At 39.2% G+C, this 23659-nt stretch overlaps 2 protein-coding genes across 3 annotated transcripts; one reads left to right on the top strand and one right to left on the bottom strand.

Annotated features, from left to right (window-relative positions):
- Nucleotides 1-856: 856 nt before the first annotated feature.
- stx6 (syntaxin 6) lies at nucleotides 857-5567 on the bottom strand. The gene is made up of 8 exons (XM_026304544.2): nucleotides 5337-5567; nucleotides 4483-4652; nucleotides 4266-4360; nucleotides 4049-4108; nucleotides 3595-3723; nucleotides 3289-3395; nucleotides 2977-3071; nucleotides 857-2649 (listed from the first exon to the last, which is right to left on the bottom strand). The coding sequence occupies exons 1-8, from the start codon at nucleotides 5369-5371 to the stop codon at nucleotides 2573-2575; spliced, it is 768 nt and encodes a 255-aa protein (XP_026160329.1). The 5' UTR covers nucleotides 5372-5567; the 3' UTR covers nucleotides 857-2572.
- A 1318-nt stretch (nucleotides 5568-6885) lies between these two features.
- On the top strand, nucleotides 6886-15411 carry LOC113128935 (ELAV-like protein 1). 2 transcript variants are annotated; one of them, XM_026304542.2, is made up of 8 exons: nucleotides 6886-7052; nucleotides 8727-8789; nucleotides 9245-9316; nucleotides 9455-9623; nucleotides 11458-11561; nucleotides 12047-12200; nucleotides 12315-12540; nucleotides 14198-15411. In XM_026304542.2, exons 2-8 carry the CDS (start codon nucleotides 8754-8756, stop codon nucleotides 14514-14516), a joined length of 1080 nt encoding a protein of 359 aa, XP_026160327.1. In that variant the 5' UTR covers nucleotides 6886-7052; nucleotides 8727-8753; the 3' UTR covers nucleotides 14517-15411. The 2 variants fall into 2 exon arrangements, with proteins under 2 accessions (XP_026160327.1, XP_026160328.1); XM_026304543.2 differs by lacking the exons at nucleotides 6886-7052; nucleotides 8727-8789; nucleotides 11458-11561.
- Nucleotides 15412-23659: the final 8248 nt, after the last annotated feature.

Below are 23659 nucleotides of genomic sequence, written 5' to 3'. Positions count from 1 at the left end.
TTAGAATTGTATATTCTTTTAATATCTATGGAATTTCAGCAGAGGGATGATTTTAAAACTTAAAACTCTTATTTAGCATGAACATCTTGCATTTTCAACTAAAATAAAAATGAAATTGAGTTCTGACAGTGGCTGGCAACCGGCATAGTTGGAGCATGGAATTCCATTTGTTTACTATTAATGATGATAAAATTAAGTTACTTAATTGGCAATTTTAGGTCAGTGATTAAGGGATGAATTTACAGAAGTATAATAAAATAGTTAATGGATTGTCTGCAGATTTGACCATACATGTGTTCTAAGGTCAGACGTGGCTTTCAAGCTCATCAGCACAGGTTTTATTTAAACATGTTGACAGAATAAACATTGGAGATGAGTTTGTTTTTAACTGATAATAATGAATGATCTATTGTCATTGGTTTCATTTCATTAGAACAGGGAGTTTATAATGTTGAGACTTTACCGCCATGCGTACCATAAACTGGTGATGAAGGATTGGCTGCTTCATCTAATAGCTCACTTCAATTTGATTTCAGCCAATTTATATCAAGCATGCAGCTAGCTCAGTTGCTAAACTTCAGGACTGCACTTTGTGTTGCGATTTCATATTAAAAGCCTTTCAGATTTTCCTGGGAGAAAAGGCTTTTATTGTGAAATAGCAGCAGAAAATGCTGGTTTGAAGTAGTAACAGTTTTAATAGCAGAAAACTGCTGGTCAACAAACTGATCAATAAACTGTGGAGTCTGCTGATCAATATGGTACAAGAAACAAACCAAATAAAATGAGATAAAAAAAAAAATGTTACACACTGCAACATTTTTTGTCACAACAAAGTCACACAATGTGCAAACACAGAAACAATGCAAAGTTTTAGTGTTTTTACATCAGTTTCAAAAAAGTGTTTTCAGTTTCAGTTTTCAGTGTTTTCCACAAACCAATGAGCTACAATTGCACTAAACTTGAAATGAAAATAGTTTAACTGGAGTTAAGTGGAGTTTAAAACAGGATTCTACTAAGGTTAACAGATTTGAACTGTTTTTTTAAATGGAGGTGCGCTTAAGTTAAATTGGTACTCAAATAGAATGAAAATGGTTATTTTCAGCCCTTTAAAAAACACTGAAACAAACACCAAAATGTTTCCACCTGTTTGAACTTTGACATCTACTATGATTTTAACAGTGAAACAGTTCAACCCTCCAGTAGGGATGAATAAAAGTATCAAAGGTTTTGATTTAGCTCAAGTTTTAGTTGAAGCATCCAATACTGATTCTTCGACACACAAGACAGATATTTATATTTGCGCCATTTCTCAGTAAACATGTAACAGCCGAGATAAATGTGAGAAAGCAATGGAGAGCTGTGTGTAAGTGGTTCAGTTTGGGAAGCATGATGCAAGTAAAATTAGTTTTTCCAAAGTGGTCAAAAAGGTAATTTTATTTGACTTTATTTCATTATACCTGGCTATATTAGCCGCCTTGAGACTCGACAGTCTATAAACTAACATAAACAGTTCTCGTGGACTAATTGCAGTTTATGACACCATCAGGATTCAGGATTAGTAGCTGACTGACGGTGGCCACACTGCAAATAGGCACCACTCACTGGTCTGAGCTATGTTTGCTCTGCTCAAGAATTTTACTTTAGCTTTACTACTGTGTGTCTATTTTATTTTTACTACTGTGTATGTTTTATTACTTTTCATCAATTTGTTTTTCTTGATGGTAATTGCTCATTTTATTTATTATTTATCATTGTAGTTATAAAAGTGTGTTGGGACATATTAGTTTGTGAAATGCATTCTAAACAAATAAATTAAATTAAATTTTTACCTCTAGCTCCCAGATGTGACACTGTGGACATTGAGTGAACAGTTTGTGGATTCTGTGCTATTATGCCTGATCTTCTCAGGAACAGGAAGCAGAGCAAAAGTCAGTTTGTCTGAGTTCCGTCTGGTCATTAAATAAATGTGTGGACCTAAGACCATGTGTAGCTGCATTGGAGAACAATTAGTTTTTAAGTTCTGTAGAACTATAGATGTCAGTTGGATTTTTGTGGTTTTGTATCTGCTGGGGAAAATAGTTTTATAAGCATGACGTGTTTGCAGTTTAGTCTCCAATGTGAAATTTACCGTTGTCTAATTATACAGTGTTGCTCAATTGGTGAATGTAAATTTTGAGAAGCATTTTATGCAACACTAATCTTTATCTATATACGTCGAATCAAATCAAATGGAATTGTGGACTCAAAATTTTGTCAAATTAGGAGCACGTCCAGTAGAGTCCATTAAAAACCACGAGTCCATTTTTGGGTCAATTAATGACTAAGATGAGACGCAGTGAGAGCCTCAGTCCTGGCTATAGCAGACACCAGAAGAGTCCAACAAAGTCCAGCAGGGTCCAGTACAGTCACGGTTAACAGCAGCTCACCTCCAGATATTTGTGCTGACAGCAGTTAGATAAAAGTCCGGAGGTGGAAGATGATGATGATGATAATACACATAAGATAATGAGTCCACCAGAGCTCAGTAAACACAGGATTAAATGAGATCTGTGCTGACAGTTGTAGGCATCAATCAGAGAATAAAGAAGAGGAGGACGATGACAAGGAGGATGGCGAGCAACACACCGATAGCACACCACTGACGACGATCTGTAAGGACATGGAGAAGTAGTATTAACTAACAACCACAACGATCTGTGGAAAAAGACTTGCAGTACTATGACTCTGTAATATAGGGGAGATTGATGATGACTGATACCTGATCACTTCAAGTCATTGATCACATTAGACATAGACAAGACTAAAATCTGGTTTAACAGAAATGTGAAACCAGTTCAGCTGAAAAATATGTTGGAGTAAAAGCTATCATTCAAAGCTTCAAATGAAAGATTTTCTCCTGATGTTGCTCATGTGTTTTGTTTTATTTCTGTCAGTGGACATCCTCAGGTTGACATCATCTGTTGCCAGATAGATTACCGCTGGTCATGTGAGACACTTTGGCCAGTTTCTTCATGACGTTGTCCAGTCTGGACTGAGTGTTGTCCATCTCATGGCTGAAATCATCCAACATCCTAAAGGAACAAGAGGAAACAACACAAGTGAACAAACTGGGCAGTGGGTTGTTGAACTCTACCTCCTGTAGTTGTAGTTACAATTGAACTCACACACAATAGCAAAGAAAGTTGTATAAACAGTCCAACATAAATTACATAAACTGGTTCTGAAAAATAAACACAAAATTTAGGGTGTATTGTTTTTAGTGGATATTTTCAGTCTTGGGTTTCTTACACGGCCTGTTCGTCCAGCTCCATGCCAATCCTCTCTGACATGTTCTTCAGGACTCCAATTGATCCTGACACAAGTTCCAACTGTTCATCCTGCTGCTCTGCTATCAGCTACAAGCACGCATATATAGTTATATATGGACATACATTTTTGAAATTAACACACCAATGACATTAGCCCCAGCCACATTATTATTATCCTACAACTACTTTTTTTTATAATGCAATATCAAAAAATTGTCATATCATTATACTAATATGAGATTATTTCTCTTTTATTAGCTGTTTTATGGCTCTGATTTAACTGTACCTGCTGCTGAACCTGCTGCTCCTCTATAAACTGAGAGTTGGCATTCTGCAGCTGACGGTCTAGTCGGCTGTATTTATCAGGACCAGGCTGCCACATCGGACCCTGAGCACCACGCTCAGCTGGCAAAGCCTGGGCATCACAATACACATACAGTTAAGATATAAACATTGTTAGACATTATACATCATCCAAGAGATATCCAGGGAGTTACGATACCTACACCCTAATCTCCAGGTTGTTTCTAAGCCTCTGCAGGGTTTTGAGAAAGTGGTAACTGAAGGTATTTTTAAGAATTTCCTTCAATTTGGTTCTCTGAAGGTGTCCAGAGGCCTCTGATTCCTGTCAGGCATCTTTTTGGGTCAAAGAATCTTTAAATGTCCTTCATAGTTTTTAGGAAAAGGGTCTTTTAAGAGATTTGGTCAGTTACATGACAAGTACAGTGTGGTGCACTTACAAGTTGATTCTTTTTGTCCACAGAGACGGCAGCTAGACTCGACATCTGTTCTTTCATTTCCTTCAAGAAAAACAGTCAGTAGTTAATCATTTCAATTAATTCTTTGATACATCTTAGCCAATCAGACCAACTCACAATGGGCAGTAGCGAGTCAGTAATAATGTTAAGTCTCTGTAAACACCAAGTCATTAACACTAAAGTTATAAATGACATTTACCTTCACAGTTTGTCTGGTGCTAGTGATGAAGGCTTTCCTCTTCAACAGCTCGGCTGTGTCCAGGTTGAACTTCTTTGGGTTTGACTCAACAATGCGTTTACTGTCCGTTAAGAAACACGTCCACACTTCTAATACCTGAACTCATAGAAATAAACACATCTGTGACGATCATGTGACTGCAGCTGCAGGTCAAGTGATCTTTGTGTTCAAAGGATATTGATGGTCTCATCAAGGTCCTCCAGGTCCCACTCGATGGACCGAAGACTGTTCCTCAGTTCGTTAGTTGTCCAGTCCATTTCTTCTTTGGACGCTACACCCCCCTCCTGCAGTAGCTCCCTCCATCTGTGATGGAGGCTCTGTGCTGCGTTCACTGCCTTCTGGACCTCACTGTTAATGCACAACATCATACTATCTGTTGTAGCTCTGTGGGTCTGTGTTAACGTAGAGATTTTTAAAAAATGTAGCACATCAGAGCAAGCACAACTACTTTACTTTACTTGAAACTTTTCAACTAAATCTGTCCGGCCCAGTTTGTAATCAGCACAACTTGCTGGAAAGCAACAGCTTAACTGCAATACCAATATTCAAGTTTAATATGAATAACTGAAGTTAACACTGAATCCAGTTAATACAGAATCCACCATCAAAAATAAAACTGATCTACAACAATCTGATGAATGATAAATTCATTAATGATTAATAAACAATTTCCCCACCAATCGAGACAAACATCACATCTAAAATTTATCAACATTAACAGGAATTCCCAAAACAACTTTGCTGTTTCTTTAAAACGAAAGAAATCTTTATTTCACTGCAAAATCGAATCAAACCTAAATCTGATTATAAACTCGGAGTGTGAATCTTCTTGAGCATAGACGAGCTCTGTACTAACATGCTAATGCTAACTCGCCCATAAGACGGCGAGTGTTAGCTGTTTATGCGATTGCTGTCAAAGGGTTAGGGAATATATTGCACATATATTGATTATCGATTGGCTATCAGTTCTCGACAGACTAAGCTTTGCGTTAGTCGCTGTTAACATTAGCTCGATCAGTACGGTGTCCTGACCCTTTGACGACGAAGAACGGGTCTTCCATGGACATGTTTCTGGTTCCTGTTTAGTCGCAGCAGAGCTCCATCGTGTAGAAAGTCAGGCCCGTTTTACTGGTTTAGGATTCAGAACTAGATCATTCGTCATTAGACCTGCTGTAACTCCGCTTTGTTTACATGCAGCAACGGCTTCCGCAGCGGAAATCTCGCCGCAACGTCACACACGTGGGTTGTGACGCCATAAAGCAAGCTGCATGGACACCAAAGATCATTCACAGAACAGAAAACAACAACAACAACAACAAATAATAATAATTTGTGAAACACTGGCCTAGACTACTGGGCAACTCATCATCACTGAGCATCAATACTATTCCCTCCTCTCCTCTCCTCTCTTCACCTCACCTCCTCTCCTCTCCTCCTCTCCACTCCACTCTCCTCTCCTCTCCTCCTCTCCTCTCCTCTCCTCTCCTCTCCTCCCCTCCTACTTTCCTCTCCTTTCCTCTCCTCTCCTCTCTTCACCTCTCCTCCTCTCCTCTCTTCTCCTCTCCTCCCCTCCTACTTTCCTCTCCTTTCCTCTCCTCTCTTCACCTCACTTCCTCTCCTCTCGTTCCTCCCCTCTCTCCTCCTCCTCTCCTCGTTCCTCCCCTCTCCTCTCCTCTCCTCTCCTCCCCTCTCCTCACCTCTTCTCCTCTCCTCCTCCCCCCTCCTCTCCTCTCATCTCCTCTCCTCTCTTCTCCTCCACTCTCCTCTCCTCTCCTCCCCTCTCCTCACCTCTTCTCCTCTCCTCCTCCCCCCTCCTCTCCTCCACTCTCCTCTCTTCTCATCTCCTCTGCTCTCTTCTCCTCCACTCCACTCTCCTCTCCTCTCCTCCCCTCCTACTTTCCTCTCCTTTCCTCTCCTCTCCTCTCTTCACCTCTCCTACTCTCCTCTCTTCTCCTCTCCTCCTCTCTCTCCTCCCTCCTACTTTCCTCTCCTTTCCTCTCCTCTCTTCACCTCACTTCCCTCTCCTCCTCCTCCCCTCTCTCCTCCTCCTCTCCTCGTTCCTCCCCTCTCCTCTCCTCTCCTCTCCCTCTCCTCACCTCTTCTCTCTCCTCCTCCCCCTCCTCTCCTCCACTCTCCTCTCTTCTCATCTCCTCTGCTCTCTTCTCCTCCACTCCACCTCTCCTCTCCTCTCCTCCCCTCCTACTTTCCTTTCCTCTCCTCTCCTCTCCTCCCCTCCTACTTTCCTCTCCTTTCCTCTCCTCTCTTCACCTCACTTCCTCTCCTCTCCGCTCGCCCGCTCCTCCTCCCCTCCTCGTTCCCCCTCTCCTCTCCTCTCCTCCCCTCTCCCACCTCTTCTCCTCTCCTCCTCCCCCCTCCTCTCCTCTCATCTCCTCTCCTCTCCTCTCCTCTCCTCTCCTCTCCTCTCCTCTCCTCTCCTCTCCTCTCCTCTCCTCTCCTCTCCTCACTTTTGGAGACTGAGCAGTTTAAATGCAGATAGTGTTTCTCTCTACATCCAGTAGGCGGTGATGTTCAGGAAATAGTACACCTGTAATTATATAGAAGAAGTCTGTGGTCTCGCGATACTTCCCTCGGTGTACGTTACTTGCCTTTGTGTGGAGCGAGGACTAACGTTAGCTTACAGCTAATTCCCGAATAAAAGTTGTTGTGGAAGCATCAGCTCAACATCTACCAACGGCTTCATATAAGAGAGAGTTCAAATTACGAATTATCTGTTGACCACCGGTACAGGTGAGGAATCTGACGTCTGTTAGGAACGTTATTTTACGCCGTTACCCGAATAGCGCATCTAAGGCCATGGTGCTAGCGTGCTAACGTGTACTGGCGTTAGCTTCGTGTTAGTAATTTACGTATTTTTCTTTATTCAAGTATTGAAGTAACAAACAAAAGAAACAAGACCAGCTCATCTTTTCATCTGAGTAGGAAGGTTCCACACGGAATAATCCGGATCTGTCGCTTTATGTCAGACCCGCAAACACCGAGCAGAAATCTGTTTTAATCTGAGAAATGTACTCATGGGTAATGTTTTATATTTTTAAGATACATATTAAAATAGAAATAAACATTAATTTATACCCCATTAGTTTTACGATGGCTCCACAAAGCCGCCAGATTTTATAAACCAGATTTGAGGTTTATTTCTAATCCCAACATAACAAGTAAACTGTTCTGTTTTTCATTTTTCATTGGGCCTGTAGTGGATTTTGAGGATGTAGTTACTTTGTGTGTGATGATACATTCAGGTCACAAAACGACACGGTACTGTAACACTATTTTTAAGAAATCTTCAAGGAAGAAATATGTGACATATAGATAACCCAAGTAAATACAGGATACAGTTTTTAAAATCATGATTTCGTTTTTTATGAGAAGAAAGCTGTCCCCTCTTGCTAAGTCATGAACAAATTGTGATTAAGCACATTTAGCTGCAAAGCTGAGTTAAATTTCACTTGGTACACCCAGGCCTGATTACTGTCTGAATGTGTGTCAAATCAAGAAATCACTGACATGGAACCTGTCTGGTAAAGTGAAGCACTCTAAAACATCTCAAAAAGCAACACATCATGCCGCAAACTAAAAAAAATTTAGGAACTGATGAGAAACCAAGTCACTGACATGCATTAGTCTGGAAAGGATCACAAAGCCATTTTTTAGGGCTTTGGGACTCCAGTGAACCATCATGAGTGCCATTAGCCACAAATGGAATGTTTGATGATATGAATCATTTAACTGTGACAAATATGCAAAACAATAAAAAATCAGGAAGGGGCAAATACTTTTTTTTTTAATGTAACTGAACATGCAGCTCTTTTCAAGTGTGGTATTTTGCCATGTATTTTTTGTGTTTTACCGTGGGTTTATTCTGCAGTCCTGCAGCACATCAAACACTGTTGCTGTTTGGATGTAGATTTTCCTTTTCCCAGCAGGCTTTTCTCTGCTTTTTGTAAAGTAAATGGTTCCAATGCACGAGTGAACACCCGCCCAATATAGACACAAACAGAAGACTTCCAAACACTTCGCCTGAGATGTGTTATTGACAAGGGGCTATGCAGTGCATAACATGCATATACATGTGGCTGAAATGCTTGTGGTGCAGAGAAGATATTACAGTAACTGATGCAGTGCTGTTAAGTGCTGATATTACCAGACAGCTTTTCATCTGAACCATAAATATTGTCACGTTTTGCCACAAGATCTCATATCACAAGATATTATGACATCTCTAGGAGTTGCTCTTCATCATTTGCTAATGTGTGATTATATATTTGATCAGAGCAGACATCCCTGCTGCTTTAATGTGGGTTCATTTAGAGTATGATATTGTCAGCTGGAGGTTGAATACTGCCTAACCACTGCTTGTCACTGGTCAAACATGATCAATAACATGAAGCTGGTGTCTTTCAGACACACTGAATCACCAGGGTCATCTCCATGGCACTAAGAAGAGGACACATCAGGTACCTGAAAGTAAGTCCATCAGTAACTCTCTAATTAGATGCTGGTTGAAGAGTGTCAGGCATTACTGTGTTTTATACCTGTCATGTGAGCTGTTCTGTCAGTGTCATTGATTGTTAGATGTTGACGTTAGAGAAATCCTGCTTTCTGTCCAGACGAGCCAAAGGAGATAGGATTCTTTGGAAATAGACTCAAAAACGTTTCTGTTTTATTCAGTTAACTTTGTTAATTGAATAAAACAAAATCTCTTAATCTCTATTACTGTGCTGGAGTTTATTCCACTGTGATAAGTGTTGTTCTGGGTGAGCTGAGTTCAGTCTTTTAATTTATTGGAATGTTTACTTCTTCACTTCGGTTTTTTATGCCTTCCTGTTTTACGTGAAACACTTTGCATTGCCCTGTCATTGAAAGGAGCTATGTAAATAGATCCTTTTTATATTGTGTGTAACACCTGTGTGGCATTTCAGGTGTGTGAGGTTCAGACGTCTCAGAGTGATGTCAGAGACAGCCAGCACACTATCAAAGGAACTGTCGGAAAGGTGACCTTTCCTCTCTGATTGGTTGAATATTGTTTTAAATTTGTCAGTTATTTATTTTTTTCTGTAGTACTGTCAGGTATGTTTAATCTACTTATCAGTGTGTTAGTGATGTAATACAAATGACATTGTGTCCCCCAGGAGCTGTATGATAACGGGTTCGGCGATCAGACAATGGAGGAAGATGATGCCCGGACAAACCTGATCGTGAACTACCTGCCACAGAGCATGAGTCAGGATGAACTGCGCAGTCTGTTCAGTAGCGTGGGTGACGTGGAGTCCGCCAAACTCATCAGGGACAAAGTGGCAGGTAACCTCCCTTTACTGTACTGCTACTGCAGTATCACTTCTGTACTGAAAATGCTGAGTACTAGTACTACACCAAACCTGCAGTGCAGTAGAACACTCCAGGCTCTGACTGCTTCAGATGGTCAAAAGAGTATTAAACCGAAGTACTACTGTGAGGAAAAAATAGTAGTGTTGTGGTACTATTTTGTCCACTAAGTGATAATACTATAATACCACATTACTACTGAGTATATTTGTCGTAGTACTAATACTGCAAGTGAAAATAATGTAGTAGTTGGATTAGTAGTAGTACTGTAGTAGAGCTAGTATAGCCATCAACTTTTCCTCTGTATTTTCTCTAGCTGTTTTTTTGTTTTTTGTTTTTTTTTCTTTCTTTTTTAATGTGTGTGTGTGTGGGGAGGGGGTGTTTTAATTTTTTTTGTTTTTTTCACAGAAGATGTTTTTTATTATGTTATTTTGTTTTTAACCAACTTTGTTTTAGTTTTAAAAGGCAATTCTGTGATTTTTTTTTTCAGCATATGAATGTGTTTTTCTGCACTGTTGTAATATTTTCTATTTTGACAACAGTGAGTGTTTTACAGGTATTGGGTGGTAACTGATTGAATCAGGGCTGGGCAATATGGATCAGTATTCGTCACAGTAAATGTAATGTCATATTTATGACACTATAAAAAAGAAATTTCTGTTTTTAAGCCATTAGTGTTTTATCAACTGACAGAATTATCAGTTGTAGTCATTTGAATCGGTCAAGCTAATTGATGTATAACTTGGTTAGGGCTTTGTGATAAAACCTGAGATATTTAAAGGAAACCCTGGAATGAAAACAAAAATCTGTAGTCTGAATTTTTGTTGTCATATTGCCCAACCATCAGTCTTTTTTTATAATGTTGAAACAGAATTTGAGAAGAATGTACAAATGTTTTCACTTCTGTTTTCACCTGTTGTTTATTTTATTTTTCAGGTTTTGAAAATGTTTGTATAGTTTTTGTTACTGTTTGAAGCTCCTGAAAGTTTAGTTCTGAACAAGTCCAGGAAATTGACATTTCAGATTAAGTTTCAGCACCAAATATTTTGTCAGAGTGAGCATTTTTATCAGAAGACTATTTTACCTTCTTCTGATAAGAGCTGAGAGAGTAAAACATAAAATCAGCAGGTTATAAGAGATGATTTAGACAGTTCACAGGTTTTTACAGGAGGTTTCACTATGTTGCCCCATTCAGACCCCAGACCACAGTCTGCTTCTCTGACTGTAGTTGGCAGTCGTTTTATACATTGCCCTAATAAAGTTATTTTCCATCTCTGGTAACATTGTCTGCACACCGACAGCCTGTGATCATTTCGTAACCTGTGGGAGAGCAGTGTTTCTCTAACCCATGTCTGTTTAGACCAGGGGTCTCCAGCCTTGGTCCTCAAGTGCTACTGTCCTTCTGGTTTTCCAATTATCCCTGCCCTTACAGTTTCTGATTGGCTGAATACACCTGATCCAGGTAATCAGCAGAGGGTAGGACAGGGTTATGTGGAAAACAAGCATGACAGTAGTGCTCAAAGACCAAGGATGGAGACCCCTGGTTTAGACAGACCCCTAATGTGGGTTTGAACTGAATTGCTGTACTGGTCTGAATGGGGTCTAAAGAAACTGAGGATTTTCTGGGTTTGTTCAGAAGATTTTGTTGTTGACCCTGTTCAAACACTGTATGGAAAGTCTCCGGCTGTAGCTTTATCATCTATGTTCAGATTGTGACTTTTGTATGTTTGTATCTACCCAGAATGTGTGGCGGCTGTACCACAGACACTTTTGTTATTTTATTTTGTTGTTTTCCTTTGTGTTTCTCTAGGCCACAGTTTAGGTTACGGCTTTGTTAACTTTGTTAACCCTAGTGATGCAGAGAGGGCTATCAGTACCCTCAATGGCCTGAGGCTACAGTCTAAAACTATCAAGGTAAAGTGCCACAGGTGCTTTTTGATTTTCCTCTCTCAACTGATAGATGTGTTATGTTCCCTGGACAGTAGAGGGCGCTGTCTCCTGCAAACTGTCTGACGGATGAAGGTATTTTTAAAACTCTGCTGTCATGTTTTTCATTTTATTCCCTTACATGGTGTTTTAATATTTACACATGTCGACACTGAAATTGTGAATTTTTTCAGTTTAGTGTGATGTGGCAATCTCTGATATTCATAAATTCATGATTTCATTTCTGCAAAAGTTTGGATGCATTTATTTTGTCTTTTTTTGTTTTTTTTTTCTTGGGACAATTCTGGATAACTTTTTATAAAATATTGAATTTAAAGGGATTTAAACTATTTCTGGATTTTGTTAAAAGAATCAGTGTAACTGTATGTTTTGTTTTATTCGGTGTTGTTCATTGTAAAATGTTTACGGTTTAGAAGACAATGGACTAAAACAGTTCTTGTCACCTCCTGCAGGTTTCATTTGCGCGTCCAAGTTCAGACATGATCAAAGATGCAAATCTGTACATCAGCGGTTTGCCAAGGACACTGAGCCAGACTGAGCTAGAGGACATGTTCGCTCGCTATGGACGCATCATCAACTCCAGAGTACTGGTGGACCAGGCATCAGGTAGACACATTCAGTAACCACAAGTAGTTGTCCTGTGATGAGCCATGTCAGCAGTCATGTTACTAATCACCGCTATTCAGTTTTGACTTATCTTTAATGTGATTGGCTGTTTAGGCTTGTCTCGCGGTGTGGCCTTTATCCGGTTTGATAAGCGAGCTGAGGCTGAGGATGCTGTAAAACACCTGAACGGGCACACTCCCCCAGGTAGCTCTGAGCCAATCACAGTAAAGTTTGCTGCCAACCCCAATCAGGCCAGGAATTCCCAGATGATGTCCCAGATGTATCATGGTCAGTCACGGCGCTTTGGAGGACCCGTCCACCACCAGGCACAAAGGTTCAGGTATGCTCACCTGTTGGTGTCTCCCATGATAGAAGAACAAGAATGTTGTAACTGGTCCTGTTCACTTGAACACTGCGACGGCACCTTTGTCACCAAAGTTATCAGGTTACTGTTCTGGGCTGCTCACAAACTTTAACATTATACTTGATGTGAGTTTTTCCATTTCTAGCCTCTTTATTTTGGTCCCAGATTGGCCTTTATGTCATTTTTCCTCAGGTAATACAAATATCTTTCTTTCATTTCGACATGTTGCCTTTATAAATTTAGCCAAATGTCTTTTGTACTGTAGTATTATATGCAGCTAGGGATGGCAATGGACAACACGTTCCAAATTGTCTGATCGATCAGAATCATTTGCCTCCAAGATTATCAGTTCATTTCATCAATGACAGCATTATTTTTATTGCAGAAACTCATGTGTCATTACATCAAACTGTTTGTGCTGCTGGAAACATGCAATGAGCAGGAAGGAAGAAGAGGTCCAAAGTGTGGCTTTGTTTAATAAAGAAAAACCATCCCACAAACAGGCTGACCACCATATTTCTTTGATGAAGGGTTAGGTTAAAACATTAAATGAAAACAAAAGCAGTATAAATATTCTGTCATTTCATTTGTTGTAGGTCACAATAGCTTAGTTAAGACAGATTGCTCTGATAACATGTTGACACAAAACAAATTGTAGGATCCACAGCATGCAGTATTTAGGAAAAGACATTTTATTCTGGGCATGTTTGTACTTGCACAATAGAAGCACTTTGTCTACAAAGAGCACATAAAGAAAAAACACATTTTAAGTCATGTTTACAAAGTGAACATGCACCAAATCTGCCTTAAAAGATGTGGCTAGAAGCCTTATGACATAGACTCAGTGTGAGACAGCAGGCAGTGGCTTGACTGGGACAAAACCCTCACACTTGCTGTCCAGGGAAAGGTTGAATTAAGGACGCTGCCCAATTGTCACTCGCCATCAGAAAATTTGTAGTGAAAGGTCAGTCTTATGTTTGTTTTCAAATTGTAATAATTGTAAGTTATTTAAAGTTTGTAATTTATTTTAATGTGCCCAAATGTCATTAGCCAGACATATTTGAATGTGTAGGTCTTTTCCCACAGAAAATTGATCAAAATCAATAATGGTATCAGTGTAAAAAATGACCAGTCATTAGATTGTGTTATGGGATTGGTATAAATAAAAATTTAGCAATCTGATTGCTTTACACAGCACAAATTCATCAGCATAACAGGAGAGTTGTGATACCCAAAACTCTTCATAGAATTATACAAGATCAGTTTTTCCAACTTATTTTTAAACTGAATCAAGTTGTTTTCTGGGGTGACTATGTCTGATCCATATAAAGCTGCCATGAAGACTATACAACACCTCTGTGCTTTTCTTCAATCTTATGGGAGGGTTGCAAGTTATTTAGGCTCTGGGGGAACAGTTGAGTTTTCTTCTAATCATTTGAGGATATAGAAGACCTGACAGGACTCTTGTTTCACAGATGAATTAGTGTTGTGGAATTGTAATGCTGTGGACTACAGCTTCTACATGACTTCCTTTAATTTTGATAATGTAGCCTTTATTTGTTGGTGGTGGCCCTGTTTATTCAGTGAATCATTGTTATGATGTATTTGAATTGTATTTCCTGTTTGGTTCAAGGTTTTCACCTATGAGTGTGGACCACCTGGGTGGAGGGGCAGGGGTCTCAGGAAACTCTTCATCTGGTTGGTGCATCTTTATTTATAACCTTGGTCAGGATGCAGATGAGGCCATCCTGTGGCAGATGTTTGGGCCATTTGGTGCTGTCGTCAATGTGAAAGTCATTCGCGATTTCAACACCAACAAGTGTAAAGGCTTCGGCTTTGTTACCATGACGAATTACGAGGAAGCTGCTATGGCAATCCACAGCCTGAATGGTTATCGACTAGGAGACAAAGTCCTGCAGGTGTCCTTCAAGACCAGCAAAGGCCATAAGTAGAAAGATGGTAAAAGAAGTGGAACAACAGGGAGTCTTGATTTTTTTTTTTCTTTTTTTTTTTTCTTCCCGTTAAGAAACAAAAGAAACTTAAAGATGTTTTTTTGTGTTGATGTCGGTTGAGCTGAGCCGTTATTAAACTGTTTTGGAGAGTTTTCAGGTTTTTGGTTAGTTTTACTCAGCTTATTTTTCTATCAGTGTCACACTAATTTGCTTAAGATATCAGTAGTTACAAAAACTTGGACATTGTGTCAGCTAAGATGCTGGCTTCACACCTGCAGGACAATTGATATTAAATAGGTTCAGCCCTCTCCATATTAATGTGATATTGGAAACATGGACTAATGTCAGGAGCTATTAAATGACAGAAGCTTTACAGGTTTCAAGTCTGAAAATCAGATGTGTGTGCAACATGAAAAAGGAACTAACATAGAAGGTTAATAGTTCAAACATATGGGGTGAAAGGTCACAAACTTACATAATAGGAAACATTTTGCAAAATGCTGAAATGCGTCAGTACATTTTTCTTCAAAAATACTTTTTTAGTCACATTTAAGACAACAGTTGGGTTAGGGTTATTTTAGAGAATCAAATGATATAAATTAGTGGTGTAAAAAAATCATCTCTGTCACAATTTTGCTGAATATTTTCCAATAAAGCTGTTTATGTATTGTGATTGACAGCTGTCTTGGCCAATAAGGAGGGGTGGCTCATACAGAGATGCAATTATTTTGTATTGGATAAACAGATTTCCTGGCAAAAACCACGTAATGTTTAGTTAAGAAAAAAAAACAAACCAATTGTTATTAATTTGCATTTTTATTTGCATTTAATTTTTGTATTTCATTATAATGTTTGAATGTTTGTTCAATAATAAATGTGTTGACATAAAGCCTTACTAATATATCTGTGCTTGTGAATGTGGCAGTTATGATGATGGACATGAATGCTAAAGTTAAATTAGAAAAATATGAGATTTAAATTTTTTTCTTAGAGGCACTTTGGTCAAATTGACATGAGTTCCTAAATCCAGCTTGACAACACTAAACTACAGTGGATGTTCTTTCTCACCCAAAACCCTGACAATACATTGACGGTTAATATTTGTGGTCCAAGCCCCAACCCGAACACAGATGTAAGGCAGGCAGACATGGCGTCCGGGGCCCAACCCAACACAGACACAGGGCCAAACAAACTTCATTTGGACCAATGACAAGTAAAAGAGACCAGAATCATTAGATGCTCACAATTCAAATGCAAACTCCAATTGGATTCAATTAGGTGTGAAAACCAGCTTTCTTTTCAAAATACAAATCATAATAAAGTTTAGACTCAATGGAGGCTACTTAACTGTCAAATACTAGGGTTAAAATTGGTGTTTGATCTCTTTATGTAGTGAATTCCTGCAAAATACATCAATATAAAAATACCCTTATTTTATCTCTTTTTTTTTTTTTTATGTACAAGCTGTGTATCATAGGGCATGACAATGATTTTTGCAACAGAAGATGGGAGGGCATGAGCATAAAGATTACTTGTTGCCCATGCACTTTAACCTGTAAGTGCTGGGGTCTCCACCTCCAATCCTTGAGGACCACCGTCCTTCTTTTCCAATTGTCACTGCCCTTGCAGCATCTGATTGGCTGAACACACCTGATCCAGGTAATCAGCAGCAGGCAGGGCAGGGATAGTTGGAAAACAAACTATACCTGGCCCTTGAGGACTGGAGTGGGAGACCCCTGTCTTAGGGTATTACATGCTCTTAACAATACCTGGTATGAAGTGTCATTTTATTTCAGAGTGCACAAACACTGATCGGATATGACTTATGAAAACAGTGGTCACTACATTTTCAAAACTCAGTAAAAGTAAACCTTTCTGAAAGGTCCCAACAGACCAGTGTCTGCATGCAACATTTATTACACATCACCTTGTTTTCGTACTTTTAATTAAATGCCCCACGGTTATAGGCAGAGTTTATAGGATAGCAGAAAGGCATTGTTCCTGCAGCAGCTAAACAGCTGTATATCCCTATACTCAGTTTAGAATAGGTCCAATAAATATATCCCTACACTGAGTCTTGACTGAGGGCCCAATAGTGTGGGGCCCGCATGTGCATTTCATGCAAGTAACAGGACACCCACGGCCCATTTTTTTCCCTGCAGTGACCCCACAGCGGCATTTAAAAGGGCATGTTTGCTGGGCTGTTGGGGATTCTGTGGCCTTGAAAGCTGTGTTGGACTAAAACACAGATGCCAAACCTCTGGTTCCGACGGCAGAGACGGTGAGTACGTTTGCATTTGGACCTTTCTAGTTCTCACAGTGAATCACATTTAGAGACAGTGTGATTTGTTGTGCTTGTCCTTGTAACATGGGTCGCTATATGTGGCCCAGGCTGCCCAGACCTCTTTAAAAACAGGCTCAGATTCAATGTTTTGGATCCATAAATCTGAAGCAAGATGCCATTAAAGCACAAACGACGCCTGTTTCCAACCGTAGAAAGGCAGACAGTGAGCTGTGAATTAATTGTGCCTAAAATTGCGAGACTGTGTAGTGTCACCAAACTAACTCATTTGGCACATTAACAATGTCCTTTTATTTAACTTGCATTACAAGACTTGTTTTTAGAAATGTTAGTTTTGTTTTATAATCTTTGGGAATTTTTATTATTCAACCTTTATTAGGTCAACTTTTAGCCTGTGTAATGCCACCAAGTTCATTTGGCACATCATCAGTGTCCTGTTATTTTCTACTCTTAGTTTTGAAGAATTTGTCATAATTTGTGTGAGCTCTTTTTGTGACGTTTTCTCTTGAATAACTTGAACAGGTGCTTTAAAATGTAATCATACACACTATGTACGCTGACAAGACAAACTGAATTATTATTTTTACTCATAAACATCATATTAACTACACTATACATCAATAGGTTTATGAACTTTAGCTATTTCCAGGATCCATGTGTTTCAGCTCCTCACACATGGATCCTGGAATGCCTGGAGCTGTACAACATCAATAGGACTCTAAGAACCTTTATAAGGAACTCAATGGGACTGTGGAAAACAACCCTAGTGGCCACCCTCAAGATGATTGCACAAGTCTCCATCAAGTGCGGCATTTACCAAGGAGTTCGACTGATTAATGAGTTGGCTGATTGCCATTCTTAATATGATTGGCATCAGCCTATGGCTGAACATATTAAGCTGATTAACAGGCAGGCTTATCTGTGGGCAGCCCAGTGTTGTTGTAGGACATTTGGGACACTGCCCATTGTCAATCACATTGTAATATGACAAGCCTAGGCTGAGTAACTTTGAAAGAGTGACAAGAAAAATATAGGAGAAAACAGCATGCTTTAAAAATTTTTTTTCAACTTCATATATATTTACTGACAAATGAAATATTACCTAGGTCATTTTAGACCCTATTAAGGGGTGCTCAAATACACCTAAATTTTGTTTCAGCACACCTAATAATTAATAATAATAATAATAATGACCCATTAATTTTAAATGTCTGATTTACTGTTCAATTTTTTTATGTTATTGGAAACTTTTTTCTCTGGTGTATTTTAGGAATGTGTCTATCTCAAATGGGAAGGTATCAGCAAAGCACATGGCCCAAGGGTGAGTCCACCTTGGAGCCAAGGGGTACTATATTTTCCTGGCATATAATTCCTGGCATATAATTATCTCTAAAACAGAGCAAAGCCATGGTTACAAAATGTTTTAATGTGGACTGAAAGTTTGGAAACTCAGATGATGTTTTTATGTTGCTATTTATGAGAAATGTGGAGAAGTGTAGGATAGTTTATGTCCTGCCAATCTGTACTTCCTGCACTTTTATGTTAGGTTTTTCCCCACTTTCTGTTTCCCCTGATGTATGCCCCCATGTATGTATTGTTTGTTTGTTTTGTTTCTTGGGTCCTAATTCCCTAATTTTATTGCTCCTCACTCAAACTGAAAGTCGTCCCACTCCACCATGAAGAAGGACATCCCAAAGCTCTCATTTCAGCTCTGAGGAGCCAGATTATTATTATTATTATTATTATTATATTATGCACTCTAATTCAAATTTTGTTAATTCAGATGTGAACCTCATGAACTGATATTCTATGGTTTATTTCAGCGCAATATACAAATGTTAGAGAAATTAAAATGTTACCCTCAAGTTTGTTAATCTGCTTTACTTTAATGTAAGTCAAAAACACTGTTGAGTAGGGCCTGTTACCTCTTGTCTTTTCCTAAGGTCAGTCTGTTCTGACCTTCACTTTCTGATAAGAGACTTAGTATCGAAACCCAGATGTTTTGCAGTTTCATGGGAAACTGCCTCCTCTTTCTTCTTCTATCACATGACTGTTTGTATCATAGTATTAAAATGATGTGCTGCCCAGCTAAGAGCAGTGATCCTCATGCTGTACCAAGGTGCTGTGTGACTGTTACTCCTTGCAAGTAAAACTTCTATATAATCTTACCGAAGTTCGTCCTCTGAGTCTATTTGTTAAAAGAATTTACCTAACAACAAAAAATATGTGAAATATTCATAGATTGTCTAAAATAATATTTAAAAACATTTATTCTCATTTGATTTACCAAATTTATTGTGATTACCTTCTGGATAAACGGGGGGAAAAAAATGTGTTTTAGTTCTTTAATGTGTGTTGTACACCTACATGTTTCCTGCTTTAACTTTTTCAATATTCAATATCTCATTTGCATCAGCTATGATTTTAAAGTCTGCAGTTTCTAGTTTGTTCTTCTGAATGAGCTGCAACTGTAGGACTAAAGTCTCTGGAACAAAAACACTGATGTTAATTTATTAGAAACAGAAAAAGTTGTAGATGTCAAATAGAAACCGGTTGAAATCAGAACTACTTTCATTTCAAAGAAAAAATGGACTCTCTTCGTTTGCAGGTTGTACATTGTGGTTTGCCTCCTACAAGTTTTGCTCTGGGTGCACAGAATTTTTATTTTACGAAGCAAAAACTTGTTCAGATTGAAGTGTTTTAGTTTCATTATTGAAATAGACTGGGAGGGGTGAGTGTCTTTTGACAGTCAACACCAGTGACTGTCGTGGTGACAACCTGATGACTTTGGCCAGAGGTCTCAGTTATTAATGCAGTCATGTTCCAGGGACTGACTTGTACAGACTGTTATGTAGCTGTTAGCATTAGCACAGAGCTGCCTGACACTTGCTGCTACTTCCAAGCATAAATTTGTAGCCAAACATAAATGAAGGTGTTTCTTCATTAAAAGATAAATTAATATTCCTTTTTATTATGGATGAACTCAAAGAAAAGGGAGTTGTCAAAAAAAAGTGTGTGTACCAGTAAATATAAGTATGCATTAGTCCATGGTTTTTCATAAATTAAAGTCAAACTCTTGTATGAGTCAAAGCATGTATGACTATTTTGTAAAAATATGCAGATTATTGTCTGTATGCTAGCTCCCTGTAATCAGGACATGGAGCTCTATGTAGACACCAGCACCAACAGTAAAAGTTTTACATTTTTACATTTACCTATTTTTACATATACATTTTTACAAGTTTTTACATTTTCAGTAAAATGTATATGAGATGATGAGATAAACTTTATTCTTCCCTGAAAGGAAACTAAGTTGTAGATTTTTATTTATCAGTGGTATTTCAGAAAGTAGATAAAAAGCGATGTTGAAAGTTGTGGAGTCTGGTGGTGAATAACAAATTTTAATTGATACATACATTTTTCTATTGAATTATTTTTACGCCTGTTGGGGCCTTATAATTTTACCCAGCGACGAGGCCCCGCCCCCTCGGGCTCCAGCCAATCACAGCGCAGCGCTGTGCTAAATTGTTCTATTACATTTGTTTACTTGATCAAAAGTGTCATACAACATTGGGGGTGTTTTTGCGTGCTAGAACATCTGAAGGTACGTTTTCCATTTATTATTTTTTAAACAACTGGCCGTCATCTTTAACAATACTGTACTTTTATAATATTGTAAAACGTGACGGCCAAGTGTTTAAAAAGAAATAAATGGAAATCCTACCTTTTCTATGTCGCCTCTGTAAACCTATCCAAACTTTGTTCATAGCATCTCTCAGTTCGGGGTCCCCCTACAGGCCTGGTGCACTTCTGTTGTGTTTTCTCTTTTGCAGGTGTTTTCGTTGTTGCAGCGTTTCTCTTTTGCAGGTGTTTTGGCCGTTGCAGCGCGTTTGCCCTTGTCGGCCACCGTAGTATTAGCCTATAGCCTATGATTATTATTTGGTGTTTTAATGTGGGTATTGCAATCATCAGTCCAAAAAACATCTTGTGACCAGCATATGTCAAAGATTATGTCACTTTGTGCAGTGAAAACAATACACTGGCTCAACTCAGTGGCCACATACATGTCAACTGGACAGGCACCTTAATTACAGCGGTAGCTATTTTAGTGTTATGTACAGACAAATGGCCGTTCACAGTTCATTTGTTGTTGGTCAACAGCATTTCAATGTCAGACAGCTGCTGACTGAAGCAATGAGGAGTCAGAGCATGGGCGGTTTGTACCTAAGGGCGATTGGGCGACGCACCACCAAAGGGTTAAAGAGAGGATTTAAAAAAAAATTACATTAAGATTTTTAATCACATTAACATTATCTGTCACTGTTGTAGGCAGTTAATCCTGCCTGTCTCAGAATATGGTCCAATCAGCGTCAAGGCTTGTTCCGTGGATGCTGCTCCCGCCCCATTTGGGCCGATTTCAGTCCGGGTGAAAATCGCCCAGATAATTCTCATAAGACTCATATTAATTTGTTTTCCAACGTTAGACGCTGCAATGTATTCTGTATGGATTCCGGAAGGGCTTGCACTAACGTGCTTTCGTCATACGTAACCCGGTGTTACAATTCGCGGGAGTAGCAAGCTAGCGGGATTCACGGTCAACATAGCTAACATTACCTCATCTCAGAGCAACACGATCAAATCGTTAAGAGAAATACCATTCAGTCGTTGTAGTAATCGGGATAAATTGGCAATTAAAGAATCTGGACCACCCGACCAAATTTAAACCCAAAACAAGTATCTATAAAGGGGGGAAATGTATAATCGGGGTTTTTCGCGGAGCTGGTATGAGCGGAAAACATGGCTAGCGGGCTGTGAAGTAGCTAACGCTTTGTTTTGCTACCCCTGCATTCTGCTCCATCCCGATGGAGGCACCGGCACGGACACCACATGGACAACGACAGGTGTGTGTTGTTTTTACATCCAAACATGTCTCTGAGGGTGAACCAATAAATGGCAACCCACTGCAGATGATCACTGGTATGTTCATTCATTGTAGAGCCGAATTATTATTCAAGACATTGACAATGAACTCCAGGATGTAGCTGTCCACAAAATACTGTAGACTGTGTAGCTGATGGAGAAAATTTGGGGTTGATTCCATCTAGCGGTTATTCTGGTTGTATTCATATATGCAGGGATCAGAAAAAATAAATTGTTCAGTGCAGTGTGTCAATGTGTAGCTTGCTAGCTGTTCATTTACCCATTTAATGGGTCACCCTAGCCATCATGGCAACCTGAGAGATTTGTCAGGAGCCGCCAGATGATTAACCTCCATGGCCTGCACTTTTTATTGCTTTTTGCAATTTACAGAACTATCAATGTGCATGAGAAATACCATATATTATGTATTAATGTTTTTGGTGCAGTTTAATTTTGTGCTAATGCACTGAAATGAAAAAAAAAAAATAGGTACACCATTGCAACCATGTGCAACCTTGTTCTGGATGCAAAGAATTTTTATTTGAGAGCCTCAGTCGTTGGTTAAGCAAAAACTTGTTCAGAAATGTATTGTTTGCATTACTGATTGCAATAGATTGGGAGCGGTGAGTGTCTATTGACAGTCAATAGTGAGTGACAGTAGTCACGAGCTGATGACTTTGGCCGGACGTCCCTGACTTTTCCAGTTATTGCAGTCATGTTCCAGGGACTGACTTGCACACAGACTGTTAGCTAGCTGTTAGCATTACAACAGAGCTGCCTAACACCAGCTGCTACTTCCAAACATCAATTTGTAGCCAAACATAAATGAAGGGGTTTCTTCATTAAAGGATAACTTAATATTCCTTGTTATTATGGACAAACTCACCTGAAAAAGGCAGTTATCAAAGAAATTGTACCAGTAAAAATGATTATGTATTGATCTATGGTTTTTCATAAATTAAAGTCAACTGTTTTGTTTTTGTAAACTCTTGTATGAGTCAAAGCATGTATGAGTGTTTATTTAGTAAAAATATACAGATGAATGTGCGTATCAGGTCATGAAGCTCTATGTAGACAGGCCGAATGAGCATCAACAGTAATTTTCAGTAAAATATGAGATGATGAGATAAACTTTATTCTTCCCTGAAAGCAAACATGTATATATTTTTGTTTGTTATTTCAGATATAAATAAAATAAATAAATAAAAAAAAACATTGCTGAAAGGCGTGGAGTCTGGCGGTGAACTTCACCCAGCAACGAGGGAGGCTCCGCCCCCTCAGGTTCCAGCCAATCACAGCGCAGCGCTGTGACACTTTGAGTGACGGAGACGCTGGGGCAGAGACGCTGACGTTCGGAAGAGAAGTTTGCTGTTTGCCGAGAAGATGCTGTGTTTGGACATTTGTAAGGTTAGTGTCGTGTTTGTTGAGGTTTCCGTGTTGTTGGACATTTTTAGAAGCATCAGTATCGTGTCTGAAGCGGGACAGGCTAATGTGGCCGAGTTAGCGTCAATAAGTCCGAAGCGACACTTCAAAGCACTGACGACGCCTGTTTCCAGCTGTAATAATGTAAGACAAGGAGCAATAGTTGTTAAATTAATTGTGATTCAATAGCAATAATGTTCGTTTGGTTTCCTAACTTTTGTGAATTATTATAGTTCAGCCTTTATTGAGTCACTTTTTAGCCTGTCTTGTCACCAAATTCATTTGGCACATCATCGGTGTCCTATTATTTATTTTATGCCGCTTTTCCATTACACAGGTTTAGCCCTTCTCAGCTCGACTCGTGTTAGATCATTTTCCAGTACAATTGAGTACTGGACCGTCATAGCGGGGTGGTGCGGTGCTTCCTTTAGGGCCGCGGTGTTTTTGGAGCAGCGTTAGCCATTTGCTAACGACGCTAAATGGAAAACAAACTAGTTTT

Source organism: Mastacembelus armatus, chromosome 4, assembly GCF_900324485.2.
Source record: "Mastacembelus armatus chromosome 4, fMasArm1.2, whole genome shotgun sequence".
NCBI classification, from domain to species: Eukaryota; Metazoa; Chordata; class Actinopteri; order Synbranchiformes; family Mastacembelidae; genus Mastacembelus; species Mastacembelus armatus.
The sequence above is the reverse complement of the archived record's forward strand: the minus strand, read 5'-3'. Positions and strand labels throughout refer to the sequence as shown.

What these genes read in the sequence shown, in the direction of transcription:
- stx6 (XM_026304544.2), bottom strand. Translation starts at nt 5,371, where the DNA reads ATGTCCATGGAAGACCCGTTCTTCGTCGTCAAAGG. An exon ending in GCACCAGACAAACTGTGAAG is followed by an intron (nt 4,109 to 4,265) that starts GTAAATGTCATT and finishes TTTTTCTTGAAG; the next exon opens with GAAATGAAAGAACAGATGTC. An exon ending in AGTGTCTCACATGACCAGCG is followed by an intron (nt 2,650 to 2,976) that starts GTAATCTATCTG and finishes ATGTCCTTACAG; the next exon opens with ATCGTCGTCAGTGGTGTGCT.
- LOC113128935 (XM_026304542.2), top strand. Translation starts at nt 8,754, where the DNA reads ATGGCACTAAGAAGAGGACACATCAGGTACCTGAAA. An exon ending in TCAAAGGAACTGTCGGAAAG is followed by an intron (nt 9,317 to 9,454) that starts GTGACCTTTCCT and finishes TGTGTCCCCCAG; the next exon opens with GAGCTGTATGATAACGGGTT. An exon ending in TACAGTCTAAAACTATCAAG is followed by an intron (nt 11,562 to 12,046) that starts GTAAAGTGCCAC and finishes CACCTCCTGCAG; the next exon opens with GTTTCATTTGCGCGTCCAAG.